Below are 17939 nucleotides of genomic sequence, written 5' to 3'. Positions count from 1 at the left end.
ATGCCCATTGCTTTCTTTAAGACCCATCTTAAGAGGTAGGCTCTCCAAAAAGTTTTCCTTCTTATCTCCTTCTTCTCAGAAAATGTCTTATCTTCCTGTTCCCTTGACAATTTGCATATAGTAGTTTTTGATGTAAATAACCATCACCTGGTCATATTCACTTGTTCATTCTGAATGATTCTTTTTTCCTCTGGAACTTATTGTAAGTTGCTTTTTTAAAAAAATTGAAATTGAAAAACAGATTACTTCTCAGAACTATACATATTTGAAAAAAACACAGAAAAATAAAAATATTTAGACAGTGGTTAATAGACCCACTTACAACCATAGCAGAATTTATAGACTCTCTTTATGTAATACTCATGAGTAAATCCATGTTTTTTGAAGTTGCACAAGTAAGCTGTCATTAAACACAAACCACAACTACTCTTTTCTTACTCATAACACATAGGATTCTTTTGTGTTTCTTCAGAAATTCTGCAGAAGAGACAAAGAATGTAAGGGGTACAAAGAATGGAAAAACTGGTTTGGAAGAAATTTCTGAAGTTTAAATTTCTACCTGGCCTGAGTTGACAGATTTGGTAAAGATACTTCTTCCTTTTTAACATAGAGCTATTAATATTTTGAATACCTTTTCTTGTCCCTTGTTGACTTTTTCCCCACATTATGAGCTTTAATAAAACTCTTGGATGCATATCTTATCAGAAAAATCAAGATAAGGGGCAAAACATTAAAATTGGCATTTATTTTATGGCACTTTCAGCTATTTAACATGTATGCATTAAGAGAAGCAGGAAAGAAATAGTCACATGTAATTTTTCAGTGTATAAAAGAAGAATCAAAGTGGTTTTTCTGATAGCTTTAGCACACTCACAATCTTATAGAAAGTTTTTGAGTGTCAAAAGATTTCAGGCTGCTGGAATGGCAGATAAAATATTATTATGTTTTAGTAGGCGTGACTCCATAATGTTAATATTTCAGCCACAAAAAGAGTTCTAAATTTTCAAAAACATTTAAAAAAATCTCACAGTATGACTCATTTAAATAATATTTATTATGACAGTAACTCAGAGACCTAGGAAGATGAGAGGTAAGGAGCCAGACTCATCAGGACGTCAAATATCTAATTTAAAGATTTTATATGTATGTTTTTATAAAGTAATTTGAAAATTGAACATCTATCATGAGATAATAGTAAATTCAGATGATGTTGTAATAAATAATTTTTATGTACCCTTCACACAATTTCCCCAAAGGTAATATCTTGCAAAGATGTCATAAAGATAACATCTTTAAAACCATAGCACAATATCCTAATCAGGATATTGACATCGATGCTGTTAAAATACAGAACACTTCCATCACCACAAGGATCTGTCATGCTGCCCTTTTACGTATAGCCACATCTGTTTCCTCCCATCTCAATCCCTAGCAATCACTAATCTGTTCTCCCATTCTATAATTTTTTTTCATTTCAAGAATGTCATGCATTCATATAGATAGAATAATACAGTATGTAACTTTTGAATTGGCTTCTTCCACTCGGCATAGCTTTCTAGAGATTCATCCAAGTTCTTTTCATTGCTGAGTAGTATTCTATGGTATGATGCACCTGACTTTGTTTAACCATTTACTTGTTGAAGGGTATATGGGTTATTTTGAGTTTTTTGCTCTTAGGAATAAAGCTGTTATAAACATTCATGTATGAGCTTTTGTTTGAACTCAAGTCATCATTTTTGCACAGGAGTGCAGTTGCTGGGTTGTATGGTAGCTGCATGTTTAATTTTTTTTTAATTATTAAACTGTTTTTCAGAGTGAATATGATATTTTACATTCCCACAGACGTTATATGAGTGATTCAGTTTCTCTACCTCCTTGCCAGAATTTGGTTTTATTCTCATGTTCACTTTCCTTTTTCTTATCTCCCTATATTCTTTGTAATTTTATCCTTTTCCAGGACTTCATTATCACCTGATGGGAGTGACCATCATGTTATGGTTTTAGACCCACGCTTCCTCCAGAGGGCCAATTCTTTATTTCCAAATGCTTGATAAATAACTTTATCTAGAGATATATAGTTTATCTAATACTCAAAATTTAAGCTAATCACCTATATTCTACTCCCTCTCCATTGTTGTATTCAATTCCTCTTACTGTTGTGCCTCACATCCAGTTGTTCAGTTCTGCCATTTCTATGAGTGTAATCTCTGTGACATACGTCCATTAGTTTTCATTATGATGGTTCAGGTTTTCAGTTCTTCACATTTGGACTGTTGTACTTCCTTCCTAACTGTTCTCTCTGCTTAAATACTCTCCCCTCTGCTCATTTTACACAATATTATCAGATAAGATTTTAGAAAGCAAAGATTTGACTGTGTCTTTCATGTTTTAATAGATCTTAATGGACCTTTTATCCCTACCAAAGTGCAAATTCTTTCACCTAAAACTCATCTCTCTTAATTTTCATTATGTTATAACCCACTCAACGTAGACATGTGGCCTCAAAAGTTTAGGTTCCGGGAAACTCAAAGGAAGCTAGGACATAGTTTAAAGGAGAGAGGGTTGTTGGTCTAGATGTATGTACGCTTAGCCTCTTAGAAATATGTGAGGCAAGTAGGTTTCCAAATGCCCATAGGAAATTTGAACTTATTTGGGCTTGATGCTGATTGGCAGTGCATTCTGGCTGGTTGTATTAGTCAGTGTTCTCTAGAGGAACAGAAACTATTTATTATGAGGAATTGGCCTATGGACAATTATGGAGGCTAAGAAGTCCTATGATCTGCCATCTGCAAGCTGGAGACCTAGAAAACCCAGTGGTTTAATTCCAGTCCAAGTCCAAAGGCCTGAGAACTGAACTGCCAGTGGTTTAAATCCCAGTGTGAGAGCAGAAGAAAACCAATGTTCCAGCTCAATCAGTTTGGAAGACAGAAAGTATTCACCCTTCCTCTGTCTTTTTCTGGATTATGCCCACCCACAATTGGGAAGGAATTAGCTTTAATCAGTCCACCAATTCAAATACTAACATCCTCACTGTAATACCAGAAATAATGTTTAACCAGATATCTGGGCATCCTGTGGCCCAGTCAAGTTGACACATAAAAATAACCATCCTACAGATCTATCCCACCTTAGATGATGCTGGACATAATTAAAACAGTAGTATCTGGGATCTAGGTATTCAAACCCTTGGGTACAAGATCCCAACCATTTTATGGGTAGTAGTTCAGCTATTAGGACCCAGCCCAAAGTGCTAAGTTTCTGAGAACTTCAGTTTTAGCAGAGAATGCAAATGTGAAACCAAAAACAGCTAAAATAAAGATAGTTGTAAAAAACTATCAATAATGGAGAAACAGATTGGGAATTCAGTCAAGTGTCAAGGAAAGGATATGATGCAGAGAGGATATGGCAGAAATTTAAGACTCATCCCAGGCTAACTGGATCTAAATTGGCAAGATAAATTTGAAACTCCACTGAATAAAATCTATTGGGGTATGATTACTAACAGCTGCCTACTTTGGCCTGGAGTCTCAGATTTTTCCTGTGTTTAGAACTGAGTCACTCCAGATAGATGTAAAGAAGTAGTCCAGGAAATTAACTGAATTGACCTACTATGGAGTGTTTTAGTATTAATAATTAAAAATTAGTGCTTAACAAAAATAACGTACAAAATTATAATAGTTTTGTCCTTTCATGAAGATTAGAAAATAAGAATGATTAGTTTGAAAGACCATTCTTAGTTCATGGATATTTTTGTTGAAATATGTCTCATGTGCCCTATTGATAGTGGATCCTTTGACACAATGACTGTATGTTAATATTTAAACTCTCTTAAAGTATCTGGACAGGTCTAATGTGATTGTATGGCTCAGTAATATATATTTCAAACTCTAACTCAAGATTACATTTGAAAAATACCTAAAGAAATATTACTTTAAATAAATTCCAGGCTTTATTGAAAGATACTTTGAAATAGCAACAAGTATAGCTCTCCATGTCTTCAGTAGACTGGGAAATATTTTCTCTGGAATAAAGTCAAGTATCAGAAAAGAAGGTTATCTGAGGCGCCAAAAGGCATATCAGAAAAATCAGCTCACTAAACCTTATATAATTAAATAAGAAGGCCCAACACATCCTCATCCAAAAGCTGTTTGCTTTTCCAATTTTTATACATACATTACTATAAATTATTTAAAATGAATTCGAACAAGTTAGAAGAGAAGATAGAGAAAATAGAAATGACAACGTGAATTCTGCTTGAGATTACAGTATGAGAGAGAAATAAAATATACAGAACAAATACGAGTGTTCAAAAGCCTAATGTTGGGGTCATTTGGTGAAAGTACCAATAACCTTCCATATCCCTAAATGCCCTGAGGGCACTACAATACTTCCTGTGTATTAATGCATATCCATAGTAATGTCAAGAAAGTAGGTGGTAAGTTTGAGAAAGTTTTTATAAAAATATAATTTTAAGAGGATTTTATATTTTACTAAAATGATTAAATATAAGCTATTCGGAAAATTTGCCTCTTTAGGAAGATTTATTTCCAATGAATTGTCAATGCTCAAGGTCTTATACTACTTAGAATATTTTAAGAAACATTTTGCTAATAAAATAGGTTTGTAGTGCTAAAGATTGGTTCTTGGTTTAAAAAGGACACTTTGGGCAATAATATGCTTTAAAAAAATGTCCTCTAGGATTTATCAAAGAATGATTGGTTAATCAGTTGCTTAAAACATGGTACAAATGAAGCCATGCATTGCCTCAGGATCTAGCCACATGAAACGTGTGTTTTACTAACAGCATCCATATGTCTGTGTTGGCCACCTGCTCACAAATGAGTGTTAGACCAGAGCTTTATTCTTCTTCTTGTAAAACTCTTAATAGTGGGTCAGGACCGTCATCCTGCGTATGAAGTTCAATGTTATTAGTCTTTCCATTACTTCTACATAATTTGAGTTTTTATTTTAACCAATTATAATTTAGCATAAGCATTTAAAATATTTTTCATACTTATTCAGTAGATGGTTAAGCATACCATTATACACAGGCATTTTTTTTTTTGTAGGAAATGATTATTATTTTTTTAAACCAAATTACAGTCATACCCTTAAATATGCCCATTAAGGTTATGAGCATTCAACTTTATAAGGTTTTTCATTCGAAATGCTCACTTTACCTTGTGAGGCATGTCTTTGCTTTTACAAGGAATGACTTAGATATCTTTTTCCTTCCAGAGCTTTCAGGAGAGAGCTACCATGTGGTCATACTTGCAGTTGTACAGTAGGTACATCTAGTCTTGTGTTACATTTTCTTCTTATCTCTTGGCTTGAGAGTTTGTGGTAGTGATAGTCAAGTGCATCATGCTGTGAGGTCAACTTGTTTGATGAGATATCACTTGCAAGGCTTTACTTGTTCTTCCTTTTTCCATTAAAGTTTGTACATAAACATGAAGTATCATATGTATGTTCTGGTTTGATTGTTAAGCTATAAAATAACCTAATGAGACCATGTAAGTAGTCATATTATAAAATAATTAATAAAGGATTTTGTTAACTAATTTTAGCTATTGATATTATCAACTCTATTTCAAAGGATTGTGATATTGTTTAAGCATAAGTAAATATAAATTTTCGGGTTTGGGAATACAAAAAAAACTTTCCCCATTGACAACAATGGTATTAGGTTAGACAATTTGCCTTATGAGAAATTTTTCAGAAAACTATTCTTTCATAGACAGGGACAGCTATACTATCAGTTCTTTTTCTAGGTTTTATATAGTTAATTTGAACATCTTCTGATCCAGTGTTTAGAATTAATGGAGAAACTATTGATTTCTCACTGAAGAATACACTCTGTAAATACTAATTGTTAGTAGCTTGGAAGGTAGTAGCATTGTCATTTTTCATGGAATTCAGGAGTGAGTGGAAAATTAAATTATACATTGTGTTCATGGGTCCTAATAAGTGAAGCACTCTTTACATACTAAATCTGGGGTAGCAGTGTCTGCTAGTAGCATACATGTGGCACACTTCCCATCAGTCCTCCGCAATTGGGACTCTGGAAGAGAATTAAGCTCTAAAGCCCTAGGGAGCTTTAATTTTCAGGAAATGAATGAACTTCTCCTAATAGGAAGTCACACATACCATATTCTTTACAGTTTAAGTCTTTTGTGGAACCTCAGTTGAGAAAGATATATATACAGGGAGTGCCAAATAAATGTATACAATTGGACACTTCGGTCAGTGTTGCTCAAGCAGTAGTTTGCCATAATCAGAAGTGTCTAGATGCTGATGGTAACCACTTTGAGCACCTCTTGTAATTGTAGAAGTCAAATGTGACTTGTATCCATCTTTTATTATCGATATATATTGAGTATTACAATTTTAGTACAGTTTACCTACAGTTTAGTACAGTATATATATATATATATATATTTTTTTTTTTTTGGCACCCTCTGTATATATGCACTCTCCTATTCTGCAGCTTTGATATTATGGAAGGCATTCCCCAACAACCATTTAGTGCTATACGCCGGGCCCTGTGCTAGGCGCTAAGGATATAATGATAAGCAAAAATGAACATGGTCTCTGCTCTCATGGAGATTATGATCTGATGGGAGAGACAGTCAGTAATCAAATAATCACCTTAGTGAATATATAATTAAAACCTGGGAAAGTGCTCTGAAGGAAAGGAATAGGCTCCTCTGAGAGTTGTGTCAAAGGCATATGACCTCTACTGGAATTGTTGGCCAAAAGTGGTAATTGTTAGCCAATGGTGTAGAGGCCAGTAGACGGAGAAACATGGAACTTTGGGCATATTGTTGACAAAACCAGTTTTCAGCTGTTCTCATCTAGCAACTTGCAGTCACTGTTTGATTTTACCAACTGATTGCAGCATTAGGTCTAATACACATCACACTTTATATTGGATAAGCTTAAAATATATTTGTGAAATAATGATACTAATTGTGCTTTTTGTCTCATATACACTAACTCAGTGTGAACTTAAATGGACGTAGGCTTTTTGCTAAGAGGGACAAAACTCTTTTTCTTTCAATACTTTGAATTCCCTATATTGCCTAGCAAAATGTTTGTACAAGTACCTCATAATTGTTCATTAAAATTAATATTTCATAATATATGATTTTAACTCTTTCAGCAATTCTTTGAGGTAGATATGGATTTACATCCTTTTTTTCATTGATATTAAAACTGAGGACAGAATTGAACAAATTTGGATTTAGAATGACTGACGACAGATTTCGAAAGGAGGCAGATTTCTTTTTTTTTTTCACTAGGAACTTTAAATCTGCAACTAAGCCAGATTTTTAGGGCAGTTCTCAGTTCTAAACTGATTCATAAAATAATATAGAGAATGCACAGTGCACTTAGAATCAGAAGACATGGGTTTAAGTCTTGGGTCTGCTCATTATTTATGTTATGACTTAGGACAAATCACTTTACTTCCTTGAATCTTCTTTACTAAATGAGGCAACAAGACCAGAGATTCCTAAGGTCTTTTCCAACTCTAAAGTCTTCCAAATATCCACTGTGCAATGACTAGTGCATTTTCATATATTTGGTCTGGACCAGAAACCAGTAATGTATTTTCACCATTCCTGATTTTGCCACTGATCTGGGATAAATAATTTAAGATGCACGGAAGTAGAGAATACAAATTCTAAATGAAAATCCAGTGAGATTTTGCTTTTTAGTTGTAATGATCCATGGCGAATTTTAAAAAAATTCGTCAAACAATATCCTTTTTTGACACTCATTCTAGTATCATTTTGTATATGCATAGGAAAAGAAAATGAATTTAATATTAGTATAAACAAAAAATAACTAATAAGGTAAAATTTTATTCAAATTTCCAGAGCCATAATCAGTATTCAGTCAGTGTTTATTCAATAAATGAATTAACAAATTAAACCAATAATTTATGATTTTTAAATTTTCCTAGTAATAATTTAGTATTATAACTAAGAATTGCATAGAGCAATTTTTCTGGAATAGGTATATTTATTAAGTATTGAAATGTTAATGAATGCTTTAGTTGATTAACCTTTTGTTTCTACAAAAGCAATAATTTTTTTGTTTTTTACATTTTCAAATGTCTCTAAATCCATCAGCACTCTTATTTGTTTTATCTTACTGTTGTCACTCTAAATAACATCCCAGGTTATTCTGGGACAAACTATAATAAGACTGTGTCCTCCCTTATTCTCAAAAAATGTGTATTTTTAATTAAATTTGTTGGGGTGACATTGATTAATAAAATTATATAGGTTTCAAGTGTACAATTCTTTAATACATCATCTGTATATTGCATTGTATATTCACCACTCAAAATAAAATCTCCTTCCATCACCATATATTTGACCCCCTTTACCATCTTCTACCTCCTCCCCTTCCCCTTTACCCTCTGGCAACCACTAAACTGTTGTCTGTATCTATGAGTTTTTGCTTGTTTGTTTGCTTTATTTATTTGTTGTAAAAGCAATAGTTTTTAATCCTTTGGTTCAATTGCCACTGATTTTCTTCATCGCTGAGGCTTGTAAAATCTCTTTAAATGGGCTATTGCCCTGCTTTGAATCCATAGATAAAAAGCACATAGGTATATTCCCTAAGATTCAGTTGGCTGGGCAATGAATGTTCAGTATACAATTGTCAGAAGAATAACCACGATGGCTGGGAAAAGATTCTTTTCTAAAGTGCATTTATAGAAGATAATTGTCTTGGTTACTCTTTATTAAGTGCTTGCTCTATGCCAGGCATTGCACTAAGGGCTTTAGATGTATGTGGTCTTTTTTTTTTAGAAAAAAACACTATGAAGTATATGAACCATAATTTTCTTTCTAAAGATGGAGAAGCTGAGGCTCTATGAGATAAGTAATTTGATTTTGGTGGGGTTTAGGGGTGGGGAAATGGAGTTGCCCCTATTGCACTAGTGCTTTGGGAAGTTATTCTCCCTTAGAGTGCCTCCAGGTCCTTCCCCCGTACCCATCGTGTAGCCTGAGTTTGGGACGAGGGTCGGGACAGGGCTATTAATAAAAATAATAGCATATATGTATGTATGTATATGTGTGTGTGTATGTAATATATAATAATATATTTAATATATTATATATAATATTATATATATGATTGACTAGCAAATCTATAATCCACATGACGTATATTTTGAATTTCTTTTTTTCATGATAAAAGCTCCACAATTAAGGATATTTACTCTGTGTCAGTGCTGTTACTTTCTTTCTTTTCTTTTTTTTTTATGTGCATTAGGTCTTTAAAATGCTCAAAATAATCATATGAAATATTTTTTTTACTATCATCATTTTCAAGATAAGATGGTTAGGCTGAAACACAGAAATGTTAAGTAATCTTTCCAAAGTTACACAGCTTATATGTAGAAGACCTGGGATTCAAATCTCAAATATCATAGCAGGACCCATGACCTTAACCACTATTCTATATCCCTTCCTTCTAGGCATAATAATACAGAAATACTGGTGCCATATGCAGCCATTGAGTGTACCTAATAGCACAGGCCAGGGATGTCTAAGCCACAGCTGGAGGAAGTTGTGACTTTTTCCTCTGTGTTAAGCAATTTGTATTAAAATGAAACCCACAATCTTGACATACTTAGGAGCAGGCACTAAGCAACTGAACTAACCAGGCAGCACAAGAAGGTCAGGCTAGTCAATAAGATGCTGTGACAGCAACCTTGACTACCTAACTGAACTTTCCATAGATCCCTAAGCTGGAGACCTAGTTATGTGATGAATAATGAATATTAACATTCTTTTTCAATAAGAGCTGCCTTGAATGTGAGCTTTGAGTTAACCCATTTCATTGTGGTTTTGGAGGATTGGTCCAGCTGGCTTCTGTGTTTGATCCTGTGCCTGTGAGCCCCCAGTCAGTTTCATGAGACATCTAGCTTCTGATGAGAGGTGCGGAAGGAGGGAGAGGAAGTTTCTAAGCAACACGTGGGCCTGGAGACAATGCCAAAGCACCATCTGTGCTCAAGTGTATTATGCTCAACAGTGACTGCTCTTCATGAAATTGTGGGATGGCATTGTAATAGATAAAATTATTGAGAAAGGTAATAAATCTATAAAGGACCTCCAGAAAGTCTGTTTTCCTGTGATTGATCCTACATAATGTTCTTAAAGTCTGGAGGAATACCAGGAATATAATATAGATTCTTAACATGTGAGTTCATGTTTTTAGCAAAAATATATCTTTGCTAACAAATTCTTTATAAATTGGAAAGCTGTTTTATTTCTCTGTGTTCTTTTGAGGTCACCACACATAGAATAAATAAGCTGTGTGAGAAGTAAGGTTCTAAGAGAAGACATCAAATAATGCCAGGAGAGTCACATTTCTACAACATGATGGCTTCTAATCCAGGGGATGCATGTTCAGGTTTTTCCTATTTGATCCTTTGGATGTTCCATGCAAATGAACCCTTGGCCTAGATTTTTGTTTGTTTGTTTGTTTTTCACAAACATTTGGTCCTTTTAGTTCTTCTAGTAGGGGTAAGGATACATTTCTGCCCTTGGTCAAATTTGTTGTATCAAAGAACTGATATCCTAGCTTAGCTGTCCTAAGTGATGTCTGTACTTTTATCAAGATTAGAGAGACACTCATTATTTTGTGAATGGAGTGACATTTGTCCCTATCTTTTTAAAGCTGCCTTTTATAATACTGCTAGGTGACAAAGAATAAGAATTAGATTGTACATAAAAGTAAGAGTCCATTTAAGGCCTATCAAGAGAGAACTTTGATGTTAAAGAGATTCAAACTCAATCCTGGATTTTGGGAGTCTGGATTCTTGAGACATCCAAAAGAATAGAAGGAGAAATCACAACCTGCAGAATAAACCATAATAATTAAAAAATGACAGGCTGCCTTGTTTTGCAAAGAAATGGTATTGGGACCTTGATTAGTTTTTAAAATTTTGTCATCAAGTAAGGTTTGATTCCCAGAATACAAGATGATATTATGTCAAAAAATTGATTGGGATGGCCGGTCAAGATGGAGTACATACACACCGTGCTTGCCTCCTCTCATGACCACATCAAGATTGCAACTAAACTACAGAAGAACCGTTATTGAGAATCACCTGAAGTCTAGTTGAACAGAAGTCCTATAACTAAGGACATACAGAAGAAACCATCTGGAGACTGGTAGGAGGGATGGAAATGGGTAATGGGCTGGTCCTACACCCATGTGTGGCAGTTAAAACTTGGGAGTGATATCTTGGCTGTAGAGGTAACCCTGGAAAGCAAGGGGGTCCCAACCCCACACAAGGCTCTCCAGGATTCTGGTGCTGGGAAGACAAGTCCCCATAACATCTGGCTGTGAAAATGAGCAGAGATTGCCGCTGACTGAGACAGATTGTGGCTGGAGTCCCAGGTGTTCCCGTTAAAGGGCCCATGCATGGACTTACTCACTGATGGACTTACTGGCTCTGAGATCCAGCATGAGGGCAGAAGCTCAAAGGCACCAGGGACATATAGGGAGGAACTGAATTGTCTGACTTCAGCGTGAGAGCTGACAGGGCACCTTTCTCCCAGACAGAAGTGCTGGCATAAGCCATTATTTCTTTGTTTACGCTCCCCCCTACCAGCATGCAGACCCAGGCAGCTGCCATATCTGAGTCTCCATCAACCTGGCTAACACTGTTTTGCTCTGCCCTGGTGATTCTCTGAGACCCTCCACCCAACTTGGGAACCCACCCAAGCCTCTTCCAGTGGCTTTTCTGTACAAATGGCCTGTCATGGATCATGCTTTAGGACTTTTCTAAAATCTCTCAATGGTTCACAAAATCCAAACAAGTAGCATCTAGCCTTGGCATGCCCTGTATCTCTTGCTGAGCAGCCCCAAGCCCAGCACTGGCAGAAACCAGCCTTGATTCACAGCATAGCCTCTCCAAGGCAACTCCAATAAGATATCTGTGATCACCTTGAGGCTCATGCCAAGTGGCCCTGGGTGGTGACAGGCTATGATTGAACTTGGCCAGAGGTGGAGCCCCACCCAGGAGGTCCTGGGGCTGGCATGCCCAGTGGCTGGCTTCAGATCCAGTGGGAGCACCAATTATGGAGGCAACCTGAGTGTCCATTAATGGATGAATAGATAAAGAAGAGGTGGTACATATGTACAGTGGAACATTATTCAGCCATTAAAAAAGAATGAAATCTTGCCATCTGCAACAACATGGATGGACCTAGAGGGTATTGTGTTATGTGGAGTAAGTCAGACAGAGAAAGCAAATGCCATGTGATTTCACTTATATATGGAATCTAAAGAACAAAATAAACAAACCACAGAAACAAACTCATAGATACAGAGAACATTTTGATGGTTTTGATGGGAGGGGGCATTGGTGGCTTTCATGAGAAAGCAACACAACCAAAGGGAGACTAGGTAGACATCAGAACCCTGATAAAGTTAATCCTGCTCCATATGGTCAGCCCCTGCACAGAAGCTCCTCCACTATCATTAGAGCCAATTCTTAGAACCAATAAGCCAGAGGGTCAGTCTCTCCCTTTGACATGCAAACAGCGACCAAGGCTCAACAGCAACAGGAGGGCACACACAACTCACCCAAGGGACACACCTGGAACACCCAGCTCTGATGACAAGGGAGACTGTACCACTGGGCCCCACAGGACACCTACTACTTAAGGCCACTTTACTAGGACTGGGAGACATAGCAGCCCTATCCAATACATAGAAACAAACATAGGAAGGCAGTCAAAATGGGGAGACAATGAAACATGTCCCAAATGAAAGAACAGAACAAAGCTCCAGAAAAACTAAACAAATGGAGACAAGCAATCTATCAGATGCAGAGTTCAAAACACTGGTTATAAGGCTGCTCAATGAACTTAGGGGAAAAGTAGATGAACTCAGTGAAAACTTTAACAAAAAGATAGAAAACATAAAAAAGAACCAGTCAGAAATAAAGAATACGATAACTGAAATAAAGAATACATTAAAGGAAATCAACAATAGAATAGATGAAGCAGAGGATTGAATCAGCAATTTAGAAAACAAGATAGCAGGAACCATCCAATGAGAACAATGAAAAGAAAAAGGAATCCCCTAAAATGAAGATAGTTTAAGGGGCCTCTGAGACAACATCAAACATACCGACATTCACATCATAGGGGTACCAGAAGGAGAAGAGAGAAAGCAAGGAACTGAAAACCTATTTGAAGAAATAATGAAGGAAGACTTCCTGGTGAAGGAAATAAACATACAAGCCCAGGAAGCACAGAGAGTCCCAAACAAGATAAACCCAAAGATGCCCACACCAAGAAATATCGTAATTAAAATGTCAAAGATTAAAGAGAAAGAGAGAATCTTTTTTTTTCCCCCCAAGCTCTCAATTTATTTATTTTTATTTTTTTTTAAATTAAATTTATTGGGGTGACAATTGTTAGTAAAATTACATAGATTTCAGGTGTACAATTCTGTATTACATCATCTATAAATCCCATTGTGTGTTCATTACCCAGAGTCAGTTCTCCTTCCATCACCATATATTCGATCCCCCTTACCCTCATCTCCCACCCCCCACCCCCCACCCCCCTTACCCTCTGGCAACCACCAAACCATTGTCTGTGTCTATGAGTTTCTGTTAATGAAAGAGAGAATCTTAAAAGCAACAAGAGATAAATAGTCAGTTACCTATAAGGGAGCTCTCATGAGACTGTCAGGACTGTCAGCTGATTTCTCAACAGAAAATTGGCATGAAATATTCAAAATGATATAAAGCAAGGATCTACTACCAAGACTACCCAGCAAGGCTATCATTTAGAATTGAAGGACAGATAAAGAACTTCCCAGACAAGAGAAACTAGGAGTTCACCAACACCAAAGCAGTATTGCAGGAAAAGTTTGTGGGACATCTTTAAGAAGAAAAAAGATAAAAAATATGAATAAAAAATGGCAATACCTATATATGTATCAATAGTTACTTGAAATGTAAATGGATTAAATGCTCCAATCAAAAGACATAGGGTAGCTGAGTAGATTAGAGAACAAGACCCTTACACATGCTGCTACAAAAGACTCAGTTCAGATAGACAGACACACACAGACTGAAAGTAAAGTGATGGCAAAGGAAAATGTAAATGAAAAAATAATAAAATAAAAAGCCTGGGTACAATACTCATACCATCATACCAGACAAAATATACTTTAAAATAAAGACTATAACAAAGAGACAAAGAGGACCCAGTAACCCTACTTCTGGGTATTTATCAGAAGAAACCCAAAACACTACTTTGAAGGGATATGTGCATCCATATGTTCATTGCAGCATTATTTACAATAACCAAGATATGGAATCAACCTGAATGTCCATTAATGGATGAATAGATAAAGAAAAGGTGGTACATATGTACAGTGGAACATTATTCAGCCATTAAAAAAGAATGAAATCTTGCCATCTGCAACAACATGGATGGACCTAGAGGGTATTGTGTTATGTGGAGTAAGTCAGACAGAGAAAGCAAATGCCATGTGATTTCACTTATATATGGAATCTAAAGAGCAAAATAAACAAACTCATAGAAACAGAGAACATTTTGATGGTTTTGATGGGACGGGGCGTTGGTGGATTTCATGAGAAAAGGGAAGAGATTAGTAAGTACAAATTGGTAGTCACAAAATAGTCATGGGGATGTAAAGTATAGCTAAGGAATATAGTCAATAGGAATATTGTAATAACTATATATATATGGTCTCAGGTGGGTACTAGAATTATTGGGGTGATCATTTCATAAGTTATATAAATGTCTAATCACTATGTTGTACACCTGAAACTAATATTGCATGTCAAATGTAATTGAAAAATAAAACAATTATTAAAAAAGATAAATCAATTAACATGAACCCTGAATACTTTAACAGTGGTTAAAAGCAATTATCATTATATATGACATAATATTTTAAAGGAGAAGTATTATTTGCATTTGCACAACAAAACAACATATCCAAAATAAAAAATAAAAATCACGCTATACCACACATAAAAATGCTTACCTGAAATTTTAAATGAAGAAAACTCTATATGCAAAGACCCAGAGTCACCATTTAGCTTCTTTTGTAAAATGTTTTTGATCATTTCCTGAAATTTTGCTGCTTTATTTTTAAAACAGGATATAAACTTTAGCACAGCATGTATTACCACTTTCCCTTTGGCTTGGCTGCAGAACAGAAACACACAAATAAATTATGCTTTTATTACTGAGCCTCTCTCATGCTTAGTGGGGTTATTCTATACTTTGTTAAGCAGAGCTCCTGGCAGCTATTCCAGGTCCTCCCAAGGACATGGAAATGGCACTTTATGGAAATGGTGAACAGTAAAGAGAGTGTGATTTAGACTCAGGCGAACTGAGTTTGTGTTCTAGATTCACCATTTGCCAACTCTGACTAGAACAAGCTCTTGGTAATCTCTTTACTTAAATTTCTTCATCTCTATAATGGGGATGTTAATATTATTTACTGGGTTATTGTATACATATAAGATAATGTATATGGAGGCATTTTGAAAATTAACTTAGAGTTCTGTGCAAAAATTAGTCATTAATATAAATGCATCTATCTATTATACATTCACTATGGACTCTGTATAATAGGCCAATAGCAAATAACAAAATGAAATGTAACAGGTAAGATGAGAGAATCATTTATTTTTTATTTTTATTTATTTATTTATTTATTTATTTATTTATTTATTTATTTATTTATTTTAGTGGAAGCAGAATTTGCAAGATTGGGCAAGTTCTCACTCACCTGTTGGAAATCATAACTGAGTAAAATCATTAGACTAAATTTACTAAATTTGTAATTCTGACTTGAAGATGTAAATATACAAACCAGGAATTTTAAAAGGGCTAACTACCACTGACTCGATGGAATATCTATTCCGCTCTATTCTCTGTTTCTGTGCCTCCTCACTTCTTCCTAGGTATTTCTCTGTATTTGTGCATTTGAAAATCCACAACAGCCCCAGAGTTTTATGTGACTCAAGACAGATCCTGAAAACATCCACTTCCAAATCTTTATAATGCTCATGAGCAAAACAAGAAACCATCATCAAGATCCAAGATTTTCTGAGTGATTATAGTCTTATTATTTCAATATTTTTCCAGGATAATTCTGAATAGGTAAATTAGCTAATTTCTATATCACTTCTTATTACTTTATGTTTTAGGCTACAAGTATATGTACACGAGATGCTCTTTTTCTGAGTGATATACACGTATTATTTTTATTTCCGTTGTACAGTATTCAGCATTGAGCAATTACATGCTAATCTATTAAATATTCTCACCTCTTCTGCTTTTATGCAGATGCAATGCTAATCTTTTCTTGTCTGATCTGTAGGGACAAACCCTTTCTCTCTTATGCAATAGACAAGGGCATATCATATTACTTTGTTTATTTTAAAGATTCTGTTAAACCATGGATGTCACTCTGAATTTTTTTCCTGGGTCAAATAACAATCTAAAACTAAACTAAATATAGACATAAGGATTCTTAATCTGACATCATTAGGATAATATGATCTTTTTTTCTACTGAAAACAAAGTTATTTTACCTTCTCTTGACTCATAAAATGCTCTTCAGTTTTCAATGACAAATGCCTGTAATTCTTTAGTTTTATATGACAAGTACGTGTAATTCTTTGCCAGTGGCAGTTTTCCTTTACATTCCTGAACTTTTAATTCATGAGTTCATTCATTTAACAAACGTGTATTATGTAGCCCAGGCAATATGCCAGACAGAGTTTTAGGTACCAGAACTGTTATAAATTATCATCCTATAAAACCACAAGGTCCTTGCTATCATTCTAATAGGCGAGACAGGTAAATAAGAAAACTATAATCTCACTTATATGTGGGTTCTAAAGAACGGAGTAAACGAACAAACAAAACAGAAAAAGACTCAGAGATATAGGGAAAAGAAAAAACTGAGTGTTCCTAGATGGGAGAGGGGTGGTGATGGGGGAGAAGGTAAAGGGATTATAAGCACAAATTAGTAATCACAATATAGCCACAGGGATATGAAATACAGTTCAGGGAATATAATCAATAATGTTGTAAAGATTTTGTAGGGTGTCAGATGGGCACTTGTCTTATTAGGAAAACCACTCATGGACTGTGTAGATGTCTGAACACTGGGCTGTACACCTGAAGCTGAAGCTGAATAATATTGAATGTCAACTATAATTTTATATATATATATATTTATTTATTTACGGGATGTGGTACAGCATAGGGTATAGAGTCAATGGAATTGTAATAGCTATATATGATATCATAGGGGTAGTGGATTGGGGGAAGGGGGTTATCACTTTGTGAGGGGTGTAAATGTCTAACTATTACATTGCTCTGTACACCTGAAACTAATAAAATAGTTACATAAAAATAAGAAACCAAAGAAACAAAATAATCTTCAAGGTGAGTTATATGAAGACAACAAAGCAACGACTTAAAGGGTAGAGGTGAGAACATTATAGAAAGCCTCAGCAAAGTCCTCTTTCAAGTGAGACCCTAATGATAAGGAAAAGGAGTCATGGTAAGACCTGAAGAAGGCATGTTCCAGAAACAAGGAACATCAAGTGCAAAGGCCTTGACCAAGATAGTCTTAATGTTCCCCTCAGTTTTCTAATATTAAATGTTTGGCAAGCTTCTTCCTGACTCTAGGCCCCTGATATCCCTTTACTTAGCTCATTTACTTTAGAAAAACTAATAATTGTCAATTCTTACTCTTCCCCTTTGAATTATATATAAATCTTTTAAAAGCCTCTTGCAGTTTAACAACCCCTGAAGTATCTTTTTCAGGGACCTGAAAGCCATCTCTTTGAAATGTAACCGTCAAAGGAGGTAGCCCCTCTATCTCTGTTTCCATGG

At 35.3% G+C, this 17939-nt stretch overlaps 1 protein-coding gene across 1 annotated transcript in view; it reads right to left on the bottom strand.

Moving 5' to 3' along the window:
* The window catches only part of LOC109456047 (transmembrane protease serine 11C), a 63170-nt gene that overhangs the window by 15546 nt on the left and 29685 nt on the right, over positions 1-17939 (bottom strand). Inside the window, exon 5 of the mRNA XM_019748044.2 lies at positions 15064-15227. Coding sequence (XP_019603603.2) covers positions 15064-15227 — 164 coding nt within the window. The remainder of the gene's footprint in view (positions 1-15063; positions 15228-17939) is intronic.

This window comes from Rhinolophus sinicus, linkage group LG02, assembly GCF_036562045.2.
Source record: "Rhinolophus sinicus isolate RSC01 linkage group LG02, ASM3656204v1, whole genome shotgun sequence".
Classification (NCBI taxonomy): Eukaryota; Metazoa; Chordata; class Mammalia; order Chiroptera; family Rhinolophidae; genus Rhinolophus; species Rhinolophus sinicus.
Note: the sequence above shows the minus strand (reverse complement) of the source record. Positions and strands in the feature narration are given on the sequence as shown.